Source organism: Aplysia californica, unplaced genomic scaffold (genome assembly GCF_000002075.1).
Source record: "Aplysia californica isolate F4 #8 unplaced genomic scaffold, AplCal3.0 scaffold00009, whole genome shotgun sequence".
NCBI lineage: Eukaryota > Metazoa > Mollusca > Gastropoda > Aplysiida > Aplysiidae > Aplysia > Aplysia californica.
In genome coordinates, this window is record NW_004797279.1 from 3,034,346 (window position 1) to 3,048,043 (window position 13,698).

General features: G+C 38.4%; 1 protein-coding gene across 1 annotated transcript in view; it reads left to right on the forward strand.

Moving 5' to 3' along the window:
* LOC101862233 (atrial natriuretic peptide receptor 1) overlaps positions 1-13,313 on the forward strand; it is a 43,065-nt gene extending 29,752 nt beyond the window's left edge. Inside the window, exons 9-16 of the mRNA XM_035969975.1 lie at positions 1,914-2,069; positions 3,249-3,447; positions 8,409-8,549; positions 9,959-10,151; positions 10,876-11,065; positions 12,135-12,218; positions 12,584-12,675; positions 13,065-13,313. Coding sequence (XP_035825868.1) covers positions 1,914-2,069; positions 3,249-3,447; positions 8,409-8,549; positions 9,959-10,151; positions 10,876-11,065; positions 12,135-12,218; positions 12,584-12,675; positions 13,065-13,313 — 1,304 coding nt within the window. The remainder of the gene's footprint in view (positions 1-1,913; positions 2,070-3,248; positions 3,448-8,408; positions 8,550-9,958; positions 10,152-10,875; positions 11,066-12,134; positions 12,219-12,583; positions 12,676-13,064) is intronic.
* The last annotated feature ends 385 nt before the right edge of the window (positions 13,314-13,698 follow it).

Genomic DNA, 13,698 nt, shown 5'->3' on the forward strand with positions numbered 1-13,698 from the left:
TAAATAGATAGATAGATAGATAGATAGATAGATAGATAGATAGATAGATAGATAGATAGATAGATAGATAGATAGATAAAAGTGAAAAAACAGCAGGATGTAGGTCGAAATCAAAGCGAAATTTGATATAATTTTCACTAAAACAAATGCTTTAAATGTTGCCTATTCGGGCATAACATTGAGAAAGCACTAGGCTTTTGTTGTTCATATTATGAAAATTGTTTCTCAAATTTTACTTTACTTCAAAATAAAAGGTATACCATTTAGGTAGATCTAGCTTAGTGGTATCTCTGTGCAATGTAAGAACAACAAAAATACCGAACTAAACGAAAATTTCCAGGCTGTCTGACCGGTCCGCCGTAGCTTAAGCGTGTCCGGCCTTGGGACTGTCTGCTGCCCCCTGGTGGTAAAGATTTCCTTTGTAAACTTTTATAAACTACAAAACGTAGAAATAACATCAACTTCGGAACCAACGTATCAAAATTAACCAAATGAGTACTGAAAGACGTTTTTTTCCCTGCTGGATTTGAAAGATCACACAAAAATAAGAAATATTTTAGTTGGTATTGCATCAAGTGACAATTTCTTATCACAAAGATGACGGACAACTGCTGGTCTTAAATGAAAGTGTAATGCAGTCTTGAGATCAGGGGTGTGGCTGAGAGACAGCTATAAGAAGGAGCCAAGGATAAGCAGTAGAAAGGCTGCAGAAAGAGTCAGGAGCCCAGAGGAAGGAGCAAAGGAGGGGGGGGGCTGATAGTAGAGACGACAGCAGAAGGCAAAACATAGAGAGAGGCAAGGAGGTAAACGGAGAAAATTTTATAGAAAAAATATTCCGTCGCTCTCAGGTTTCGAAACCGGAACATATTGAATGGGAGAGGAACACGGTAACTCCTTGACCACGAGAGAGGTATGCAGGGGAGGGAGTCGAGGGAGAGAGAGGGGAGGGGGGGGAATAGCGAGACAAAGATCTGAAAAAGTGTGAATAGGTTATTTTTTCACACTTTTGTGCACAGACAGGTAAACGCTGGGTTTTTATATGCGAGGCCTAATTAAAACTGCTGCCATTGTAAAAGAAGAGCTGCAGTCTTTTCAGTTTTTATAGATTTAATATTCATCACCATCCAATTCGGAACGAGAGATTTTAAATCCGGGTTTTTATATCTTTCTTTAATTTTCGAGGTTTTTTTCCGCAATAGAATCTTTGTCACGAAAGCTTTGTCATGCAACAACGTATTTCGAGGTTTCATTAGAGACAAATAAATAAGGTTTGACGGTTTGAACATTGCAGTTCCAATTTCTTGAATCTCCGTGATGCGAGTTGATAAGCCAGTCCCGTCTAGAGATGTCATATCAGAATGTATGTCAGTTTTACATGATGATGTCTTACGATTGTTAATGCTTCAATATTTCAAAGCGCGCTAATTTTGCTAATGTGTTTCAAGGCCAAATCCAGTGTGCACTTTTCATTACATGCACTGTGTCTCTTTTGTTCATGTATTCCTGGGGATTTAAGGTTTTTTTCTTCTTTTTGCTTCTTTGTGTCTCCTCTGATGATTCATATCATTTGCCTTTGCTCAAACCTTCTATACCTGGCTATTCGAATCTGATATCCACCAGCAGTGACAATATAATGCATACAAAAATATATCCATTTGCTTCAGCTCGGAATAAAAGGTGAAAAACAGCCAAAGGAATAAATCAACTATACCAGAATGAAAAATTAACAACGAAAATGCATCCTTTTCACCCCCAGGCTGCCCCCCCCCCCCAATCCACCACGCACACAAATAAAGTGCACCCGACAAATTGTCCATCTCCCCACCCAAGTACATCTTCTCATGAAAACCCGCAAGTACCAGAAACATCCATGCTAAGTTATCTTATCTTATCTGTCTGATCATGCTTTTCAGGTAAATTCTGGACTGCCCCTGAAATCCTGCGATCTGGCGTGGACCTCAAGTCTCATTTAGAGCTACAGAAAGCGGATATATACAGCTACGGCATCGTCTTGTGGGAAATACTACATCGGAATGAGCCATACGACACACAGTATTATACACCAAAAGGTAAACGAAATGCAATTTTGAGTTTAAAGCACTTTTTGAAATGTTGTATTCCCTCCGCATGAGAGCTCACTTGACTTCCCAGTGATTCACTCAGTCAGACACAGCATCTCTTTGTACCATCTAAACCCACCATCAAACCACAGAATGTTGTAGAATATTTTGTGCATGCGGATATGATTCACGCTCACTGTTTGCTTCTGTGCTTGGGTGAACACGTTTAAAAAAAAAAAAGTAATTTCCACTGGTTTGTCAACGAGATTCAGTAATGATCACAGATTATATCTTTGGGTACATATCAGCGCCTTATGCAGTTGCGAGCGCCGAAAAAACTCTACTAAAACTTAATTAAAGATGAATTATCCTCTTGGGACAATGACGAACTTCGGTTCGATACACGGATATGAGTGTTCAAGTAAGTTACCTACAGAAGGCCAACTCCATCTTAAAAGGGTGCCACATGTCACTTCCTGCCTGGAATAGGGTTGTGTGTCATTTTCTGCACTTACTGCGCTTTCTGGCCAGCTTTCTTTCGAGTTTTTTTTTAATCAATTGGTGTGGTCTAGCAAAACTTTGAAGATTAAATCGATGTTTCTTCTTTTTTTTAAAACTCGGACTCTATTTCTTTCTGTCTCATCAATGACCTTCACTTGAAATTCTTCTTTGAAACAATCCGGTCGATTTGAAAGGAAAGAATTGGAAAACTCCCCAGTCTACCCATGATCTTGATAATCACAGTACAAAAATTAGAAACTTTTAGTGCAAAGATGCGCTCAAATAGAGCGTAGCTCATTTGGTATGTGACCACTGTTATTTCAGGTGGTATCATGTTTCACACTGTGCAAAAGGGGCAGCTTTCATTTCCTTAAATACGAAATCTTGCGATTATTGTAGAAGTCTTAAATAGTCCATCTGTCCTCTCATATGTGTGGCCATACCTTTTGTGTAACCTGAGAATGTTGGAAGAGCTTTGAATGATACTCATCTTTACAACACTGTGGTAGTATTCATTGCAAAGATACTGCTAGTCAAAGAGGCGTCTCTTTTGGGATTTTTTTTTCTTGGGAGTCTACTATTATCGGTGATTATGAAGCTAAATCTGTCAATGGTCATTTTTAGTTGGTTCGCGGAGTCAGAGAAACCCCCAAAATATCATGTTTTAAAAATTTCATTCTTGTGCAGAAATCGTGGAGCGTATTCGAGTGACAGAGAACCCTCCATATAGACCGGACGTGAACCACCACGCTGATCTTTCCTCTCCTGACCCTGATATTCCCAGCGTGGCATTTGACGTCGTAGAGACGTGTGTGGAACAGGTGCCGGAGAAACGGCCTAACATTGAGATCGTCAAGTCAAACTGGAACTCTGTGAACAAGGGAAAGTGAGTGGAGTTGAGAAACATCAAATAAAAGTCAAATCAGGCCATGAATCATACACATTTATGTGAAAAGCAATGAATTATGCACGTCCTAAACAAGTGCAAGACTAGTATAAATGCTTCAAAATACGTGTATAAGATGCAGTAGGTTTTATGCGTCATAAGTATTTTATGTCCATTTGATAAATTGACACTGGGCGCAAACAGCATTACAGGAATAAGAAACTGAGCGGTACATTTTGGCCTCAACGTGTTCCCAATCACTGTTTTGGCTTTATTGATAGAAGCGTTGCATTAATAGAGGGATGTAAACCTCTATGAGAGTAAATTGGTTTTTATCTAGTTCTTGCTTAATCTCTACTTTGAAAAAGGTTACCCTGGTCGCTGGAGGGATCCTTAGATACTATTATGCCGAAAATCTGCGTGGGAATTTTGTTAAAAGTAAGCTACAAAGTCTTCTAAAATGACCCGAATACCAGGATTGGAAGCAGGAAGTTTCTTTGATATCAATGGCGTGCATTATGCTTTGCCTGCGTGACAGATTCGTGTATTTCAAACTATAAATATGCTTTCGATAGGGCGTTTAATTTTTTTAAAATTATAAGTATGGACAAAAGTTCAAAGATAGAATACAAGTGGGGACTCATTGTAAACCAAACCATCATAAATAAAGTCCGTATTATGAATTAATTGACTCACGACCTTCACCCTGTTACTTCTTTTCGTGTCAACATCGACATAGTTTACATCATTTAGGAGGCAGGCTGTTTCGTATCTGTCTGCTAGGGCCATCCCTGCTTGAGTGGGATGCAACTAACGGAGATACTCTATTCATTAATTTCACCACATAAGATTCAGATCCGCGTCCTCTGAGTGCTTTGGCAAAGAGTTTAATACCTCATGCTCACGGAAGAAGGAATTGTGCCTGCAAATAGTTCAAGAAACAGAAACAGAGTCTAAGCTGTGATGAATGATGATTATACCCAGTTCACACTGCCAGTGGGACTCATCTAATTTAGTCGGGGCCAACATTTTTCTTTATGAATGAGGCGAAGGCTCCTACTTTGACACAAAACGACCGATTCGTCTCACAACGTTAAAAAACGAGTTTGGTTTTGAAGGTTTCTACTTGAATTCAGTCATGTTGTGTGCTGAAGTGGTAAATGTTTACCCCGTCCAGGAAGGGAAACCTAACTAGTCTGATTAGTCCGATGAATCCGATTAGTAGTGTGCACTGCGTGTAATCATTGCTCCGCACAAGCTGTCCTTGTTTCTTGAGCTTGAGCGAACAAACTTTCCTCTTTAAAGTAATTCACTTCGAAGCGATTAAGTTTCACAGTAAAACAGAGTATTATTTCTTCTCAGACTGACAATTTGAGAGGTGACAATTGTGTTTCGACGCAGTGGAATCAGGCGCTCGTCAATTTTTTTAGCATATTGAGTTATTGGTATCATCTTAATTTCATTTGTCTTGCTTTCGATGAAAAAAATATAATTCCATCTTCAATATAAGTCACTATCTTGGTCTCAGAAGTAAAATAAGTGAAAAAAGGGCCGCAAACATTTGGCGACTTCCAAAGCTTGAGAGTCCTCGGAAACAATAGATTTACATTTGTAATGCCTAAAATCAAAGTTTGTCTGTAAAAGCCAAATAGCAATGTTTTTAATGGACATAAAAGGTGTTGAGCTAAAAAATAAACATTCGATAAAAAACTGTCAAACAGGAGGGAAAGTGTCGTTTTCTTCCATTTCATTATTTTGACACTCGCTTAATTTCACCATCATGCCTCACAATTGTCTTAAGAATAAATAATATTGCACGCCTTACAGAGGGTTTTCATCTCCATGGCAACCCAAGTCAAGTTGTCTCTGAACTGTGCATAAATCATCACATTTCAGTTGAATGAGAGTAGACGGGATGAAAATATGGAAATGTCTCACTTTACCAGATATTAAACTGCTCAAATCCGAGAATTCAAGGCAGAGGCAGGCATTTTTATCTATGTGGCTGGGGTATAATAATCCTGCATTTATATGGTGGTTCTTAGGTTGCTCTTAAAATGTTAAGAATTCCAATTTATTTCATTTCAAGTTGCTGACGTTGTCTCATCTCTGTTATTGCTTCTTTGGACGTTTGTGATTGCTGTGTGTGTAGAGTTTTTCTCTGTTAAAGAAACCGGAATAAATATTGGATGCAGAACTGGGCCCCACTGAGTTTGATCTGATTTTCGTGACTCCCAAACAGAAGAAAAAGATACATTTTTGCTAATTTTATTCTCCTTTTCCTTTTCCCAGGTGTTCTTTTAAAGAGTAGACAGGGAATGAAAATTGGCCCGAATGAAGATGAACTTACATGAACTTTATTTTGATGAATTCACAACCGTATTGTGAGAATAATTGAGTTAAAATTTAGTGAAAGGAATGACCTCAATCCTTTTAATAATTTAAGCTTTCAAGTGGTCTCGCTGCCTGACCTGTTTCGGAACCTATATTTTTCCCCTTCAGAACACTTTTTATATTAAAGTCTACCGTAACAATAGCTACTTTTAAGGGGGGGGGGAGGCAGGTTTATAAACCTATCTCGGTAACTATGACCTTTCAGATAAAGCCTTATAGCATAGAGGTATAAAAAGAAAACATCTCTAATATGTAGCTGTAATTTTTTGGGGGGTTTAAGTCTACGGTTGCTATGGTAACGGGCGCCATATTGAAAAGAAACAGCGTTCATAAAAGTAAAAAGGATTTTTTATTTATTATGTGAAATGTGTCGATTTATTTATTTAAACATCAAAGAGCAGGTCTGTTAATGTTTCGTCCAAAAGTCAACTTAAATCTCTTCATAAAAAAGAGATATGTATTTGAATGACAGGGAAATATCGTCACAGGGAACGTCCTGAGGGCCATTGAAAAGTTACCAGTGAGAAAACTGATAATTCATAGGAGTTGCCGTGTATGCCTCAACATTTTCATAATTTGTTTTTTAAGGGGAGGGGCTAACGATAGAAGTATACTTTAGATTTTCCTGGATAACGTTGGTGGAGATACAAATTTCTACTGAGAATAAGGGCACACAGAATATATGCTCAAATAAACAAGAGCAATATTTATTTAAGTATATTATTACTGCTATCGTTTTTCATCTTACGTACATGTTTTTTATCACTGAGCTTCAAACTGGTCTTTTCCAATTTAGCAGATCCTAATATTAATTTTCATATTGGCCTTTAAAATCAAACTCCTTCCCTCTCTAGTGTGGTCAGGCAGATCATGACTTCATGATATCTCAGTGCAAGCGCAATGCAAGCCTCATATATGCTCTACTCTACTTCCATTATTCCTTTACTTTTCATGCCCATCCCCTCCCTTAATTCAGAAAAGGCAAAACCAAAATGAGCGCACAAAAGGACACAAAGCAAAAGCAGCATAAGTAAAAACAACAAAAGAAAGTTTTAAAAGAACCCCCCCCCCCCACCAACCGACTCCCCACTAAAACAAGCAAAAATCCAACAAACCAAAGTGAATGAAGAAGATTTCAGAAGGCCCCGCAACTACTTGATTTTTCCAGAATATGTGATATCAAATACCTAACCTTGATAAAGAACAAGAAAACTGGAAGTCCCGTGTACACGTCAAAGTCACCCTAGTAATCGCTAAACATCAAAGAGCAGGTCTGTTAATGTTTCGTCCAAAAGTCAACTTAAATCTCTTCTCAAAATTGAAGGGAATACTCGTCATTAAATATCAAAGTGATATGTGCATCAAAACCAGTGACATTGCTACGGACAAACTCACAATCGACAGATCAGTCATTTGTTTAAAGGGTATCTGAGAAGAAAAAAATATTTATCCTCCCAAATTAGCCAGCTCAGCAAAAGTATTTACTTTCAGCTTAAGAAAATTGGCAGTGTACGAAATTATTTAACTAAAGCAGCAGCCAAGACACTTGTAACAACACTCATTTTATCAAAGTTAGATTACTCTAATGCTATTTTGTCCGGTTTGACATCCGAAAAACTATCAAAGTTATAAGTACTCCAAATTCAAGCAGCAAAATTGATAATGAAACAAAAGAAATCAGCGCACGTAACACCAATTCTGAAAGAACTACACTGGCTGCCCATAAAAGAAAGGATCAAATACAAAACTGCCGTTCTCTGTTTTAAAAGTATAAATGATAGTGCACCTTTTTATCTTAAAACATTCCTGGAATTATACCATCCACCTAGAGCCCTTAGATCAGCCTCTGATAATCTAATTCTTAAAACTCCAAAACAAAATTACAAAACATACGGCGAGCGTTCCTTTTTATTCTTTGGTCCCCATGTATGGAACGAACTCCCGTATAAAATAAGATCTGCCCCAACAATTTCCATTTTCAAAAATCAGCTGAAGCATTTTTTATTCACAAAAGCATACCAGTCATAATGATGTACTGTGATATATATTATGCATGTGTATGCCTGACTGTGAGACTGAAAAAATAGCGTGTGAGAATGAGAGAGAGAAAAAGAGAGAGAGATAGGGAGAGAAAAGAGAGAGATAGAGAGAGAAAGAGAGAGAGAGAGAGAGAGAGAGAGAGAGAGAGAGAGAGAGAGAGAGAGAGAGAGAGAGAACGGAAATGTTTTTCTATCTGTATAGAATTAATGTTTTAATGAATGTTTCTAGTTACTCACGTTTCAACTTATTGTGACCGTTCGTGAATTTTTATTGCATTGTATTTTTTAGTGAACACATTTTCAACCTCACTGCGAGACTATTTTTATCATATAAAATGTTATGCATTTATATTATATGTATAATACGTTGTTTTACGTACGCACTTATCGATTAATTTTTAAGATGTGATATCTTTTTCCTTGTAATGCGCATTGAGCATCTTTTAGAAAATGGAAATGCGCAGTATAAATGCTATTTATTATTATTATTATTATTGTTCTATTTCTCTGCGCCCCGCTCATCCCTAGACGAGTGAACATTGTGGACAACATGGTGTGTATGCTGGAGAGATACGCCAACAACCTGGAAGATATTGTGGAGCTGCGGACTTCGGCACTCATCGAAGAGAGAAAGAAATCAGACACGTTACTCTACCGCATGCTACCTCGGTGAGTTCTTGCATGTACCCGTACATCCCCATTTGAGAATAATTCTAATGTCCATAGCAACACGTCCCGAAATGTCCAAAGATTAGACTTCTGGATTGACATCTGTCCAAATGTGATGTGGCGAATATCCTTCAAAAGGCTAAAACAACCTAGATTCAGAGAGAGGTGGAATCATATTCTTTATTTGGAATAGTGTATCTACCATGCAATGTCGTCATTCTCAATCAAACTGTCCTATCTACATGTAACTGGTTCTGGTTGCCACTCTGATTACGGCTTCATCTCTCGAGTTTATTTCTGTCTACAGTCCTGAGGTCTGCCAGAGGCAAATAAATAATCGAATCCGTGTATTTCTCTCTCTCTCTCTCTCTCTCTCTCTCTCTCTCTCTCTCTCTCTCTCTCACACACACACACACACACACACACACACACACACACACACACACACACACACACACACACACATACACACACAGAGAGAGACTATAAATAGCGTTTAAAGCCATGCTTCCATAACATACTGAGCGTTCTCCAAGTCGCTGGACAGCAGTAATTTATACCAAGGAAAGTCAGCCTGATCATAGCTACATATAACGAGGGGCTAATTATTAGACCATTAGTAAGATTGAAGGTAAGTAGTCCTAAAAGAAGTAGATCATACCAGTACGCCACAAAGATCAATGAAGATACCATCATAATTATGTGACAGGAACAAATGCATCCGTGAAAGTACCTGAAAGCAGAGTAACAATGTATTAGCCCTTACTTTAGATTTGGGGGGGGGGGGGGCGAAGTGCGTATCAATCTAATTATACAAACGTGGACTGCAATAAGCTGTGTTCCATTCGCCCCCCCCCCTCTCTCTCTCTCTCTCTTTATCTCTCTCTCTCTCTCTCTCTCTCTCTCTCTCTGTCTCTCTCTCTCCCTCTATCTATCTATCTATCTATCTATCTATCTATCTATCTATCTCTCTGTCGCTCTCTCTGTCGCTCTCTCGCTCGTTCTCTGGCTCTCTGTCTGTCTGTTTCTGCATATCTATCTATCTATCTATCTATCTATCAATCTATCTATCTATCTATCTATCTATCTATCTATCTATCTATCCGCATATCTATCTATCTATCTATTTATCTATCCATCTATCTATCTATCTATCTATCTATCTATCTATCTATCTATCTATCTATCTATCTCGCTCTCTGTCTTTCTGTCTCGCACACTCAAATAACATAGTTGTGATGGTAGGGCATAAAACTCCAACACACTGAAGTCCGGATGTCTTCATACCGCCCCTTTTTTATTCTAATTTTCTCAACTTCATTGATTATCTATAAAAAAAAATTATAAAAAAAAAGAATAACTACACTTCCTTTATTTTTATTTTCATTTTCTTGACCCATTGTACCTAGGGTTGTTGCTGAGAAACTTAAACTTGGGCAGACGGTGTGTCCGGAAATGTTCGAGTCGGTGACCATCTACTTCTCGGACATAGTGGGCTTCACCAGCCTGGCAGGCGATAGTTCTCCCATGGAGATCGTGGACCTCCTCAACGATCTTTACACCAGATTCGACTTTGTGATAGCGCAGCACAACGTATACAAGGTTTGTGGTGTCAAATATCGTTCTCTACATCGCTTTCTTAATTGAACACTGTCAGCTTGTTTTTATGGTTACGTGTATCACATTACATAATGACCATTGTTTCATGAAGGTAGTCGCTGCTTACAAGCATAACAAGCGCTGTTAAGAAAACCTAGTGTTTTCTGTTTGTTGGACAAGCTCGAGGAAAAAATTGAATTCAATGTTTACAGATACCTTCATGATAACCCTCGCACTGGACTTTGGTTCGTGTACTTTGAATAGTCCAAAAACACGCCCAGCTGTGTCAATTCGCAAAACTGAGAAGAAAAGGAACATGTAAGGTATAGCCTTAGTCTTTTTAGAGGATTTTTGAAATCTAAAGTAGCCGCAGTGGTTTTGAAATATTTTTTTGCTTATAGAGTTTTTCAAAGTAAATAATTGAAAAAAGTTTATCATATTTCACTGTCGATCTTTCTTTTACATTTGCTGATGTATTTTTCACTAAACAGTTGTCTTCCGATGTACTAATCCCAAAATTTTGAGTATTCTAAATTGCAGTTTTTTAATCTGTAGTATCGGTTAAATGTGTTCGAGAAATATTATGTCGAAATTCATTCTCTTAAATGTTAAAAAAGCAAGAAAAGATAAATTTAAATAGTTTTTCTGTCCGGAAAGTGTTTGCTTTCTTGGCTTAGAACAGTGTTGAACAGCTTGAGAACGTTATAACAATATTATTAATGTTCAGGTGGAGACGATAGGAGACGCCTATATGGTGGCCAGCGGCCTTCCCATCCGGAACAAGAACCGCCATGTTATGGAGATCGCCAACATGGCACTTGACCTCCTCACCTCCATCTTCACCTTCAGAATACGCCACCAGCCGGACAAACAGATGCTACTCAGGATTGGTTTACACACAGGGCCTTGTGCAGCGGGTATTGGCGCCTGTTTATTGTCACTGGTTTCTACTAAAGGCGTAATCTCTCTTTGTGTTTCTAAATAACTAGATTTACTTTGCTTTCCTCCTCCCATTACATCATTATATATATTATTTTAAAAAGTAGGAACTTCAATTCAAAATTAATTGCATAAGGTGTCAATGGATCAGGAGTGCGTTTTTGTGTCTGTGTGGTGGTTTTAGGAGTGTGTAGGTTTGTTGTTTGTTTGTTTTTTGGTTGAAACGCCTCCCAAAAGCGCTATGGTATGAGTCACTCACTTAAAGTTTATTGTTCGAGCCACCCGTCTACCTAGGCAATTGACAATTGTTTTCTTTACTTAGCAAAGGGTACATCCTTTGTCGCCGATATGATTGGATAGACAAATGCGTTGAATATGAAAGATGATTTAGAAATAAGTTTCTTTAGGAGATTTCAAAACTCTGATGTCCTTTCTTGGAATAAATATAATCCAAGGTCAAATGAAGTAAGGTGACGTACACGAGAACTTAATAAGAACTTCAGCACCGTCGAAAAAACAACCTTGCCTTTTTCCAGACTGGCACGACAACAATTTTATTGTGTCCATGTACTTCTTTTTGCATGAAGTCTGAACTGAGTTATGTTCCCAGTAACCTAACACAATGTTAAAAGAAAAAAAAATTAACTCACCCAGTACCCACGGTAAAAGGACAGAAGTGAATTGCAGAAAAGTTTTTCACATCTGATCACTCCATCACAAGCCTGGGGTGTGGGATCGAACATGCTGTTAAATCAACAATCGTAATTATCGGAGAAGAGCTCAGGGGTAATAATCAATGTAAATTTTGGCTGTGATTTTATTACCGCAGTAGCAACCCTTGGATACTTTCTTTCACAGGCAAGAAAAGCTTGGTTGTTGTGTTTCGAGCTTTTTCAGTCCCGATTTTTATTATTTTATTTGTGTGTGCGAGATGGGGATTTTTGAAAACTAGACGTCGTAGTGTAAAGTTTTATGCACTACGCAAATTATAGCTGTTACGACCTATTTCTACATATTCTAGCAACGATGCCTTATGTTTTCTATCAGGTGTGGTGGGTCTGACCATGCCAAGGTACTGCCTGTTTGGAGACACAGTCAACATGGCGTCGAGGATGGAATCCACAGGAGAACGTGAGCTTATGCCTTTCCTTTTCTTTTTCTTTTTTTCTGATTTTTTTTTCTTTTTCCTAATTCAATATGTCCTCTTTGCAAATACGTTTAGTGATAATAATTCTACTTGTTCGTTGTCTTATTATGGTCTGTACAAAACTATTCTTTATTTTTTTACACTCTAGATTGATAGATAGATAGATAGATAGATAGATGGATGGATGGATGGATGGATGGATGGATGGATGGATAGATAGATAGATAGATAGATAAATAGATAGATAGACTATTAATGAATGGGAACAGCTTAGAAAGTGGTGAGAAGTATACTTTTTACGCTCAAGCTCTGATTAGTTCTAAACACTTTGTCGTCTTCCTCGTTCTAGCCCTCAAGATACACGTCAGCGAGGACACATACCAGGCACTCACGGACTTTGGCGGCTACCGAATGACCGTGCGTGGGAACAGAGACGTGAAGGTAGCTGGATGTTGTACTTTTGCCTGTCGGTTGTACTGTCGCCTGTTCATATTAGAATTATTTAAGAGCCCATGACCTCCAAATCAATGTTCGACTAACGACTTTTTGAAAACTTTACGTCGAAAAGGCTTTCAACCACGCCCAGTTCTTTCAAACCTTATTGAGGTGGATGGAAAGATGGGGCTACCTTTACCTACAGTGTGATAAACAAACTATTGATCGGTTGCTTTTTTGCCTTTGTCAAATTCCATAGCGATTCCTACTTGTCTTCCACAGTTCTGTTTTTTCCTGTTACTATCTTATTTTTATTAAGTCATCCTTCTGGAGCCTTAATATTGTGAATTTATTGCAGTATAAAAGCTCTTTCGTTCTCCCTTTCTTATCACCAGGGCAAAGGGATGTGTACCACATACTGGCTCCTCGGCAAAGCTTGTCCTCCCATCTCTATCAACCAAGACAACAGTGCGCCCAACACCTCGACAAACTCGGACCACCTAATCAAAAGCCAGCCAGGAGCGAAGGCTGTGCACTCGATCGATGACCCTTGGGCACACAACGTCTCCCGTCTATCTCCCAGCTCGGAGACCTCAGTAAACAAAACGCTGCCCGGGGAACTGCATCAGTCCAGTCAAGCGTAGAACTAATCTGCACCCTCCTAATAAGGGCTCTATCATGTTGAGATATTGAGTGTTCCTGACCAGGCATCCGTGTGCTTTTAATAAATACTCAATTTCGATCGTTATAATATGCGTTACCTTGCTGTGCCTAGAAGAGATATGTTTTTATCAGGTAGCCATTTTATATGTTTCTACTTTTAAAATTGTACCAGTAATAATTGTTTTTCATGTTTTGAATTTTGAAACTTTAAAAAGTTACCTACAAAGTTGCTAAAAGAAAGCCTACCTGTATGCAGATGTTTCCAAACATTCCGCAGTTTCTTCTACTTGTTATTTGATATCAGTTTTCAAAAGTGTCTCGCCTTATCCTCTCCCATCTCTCTCAATTTATATATATATGTATATA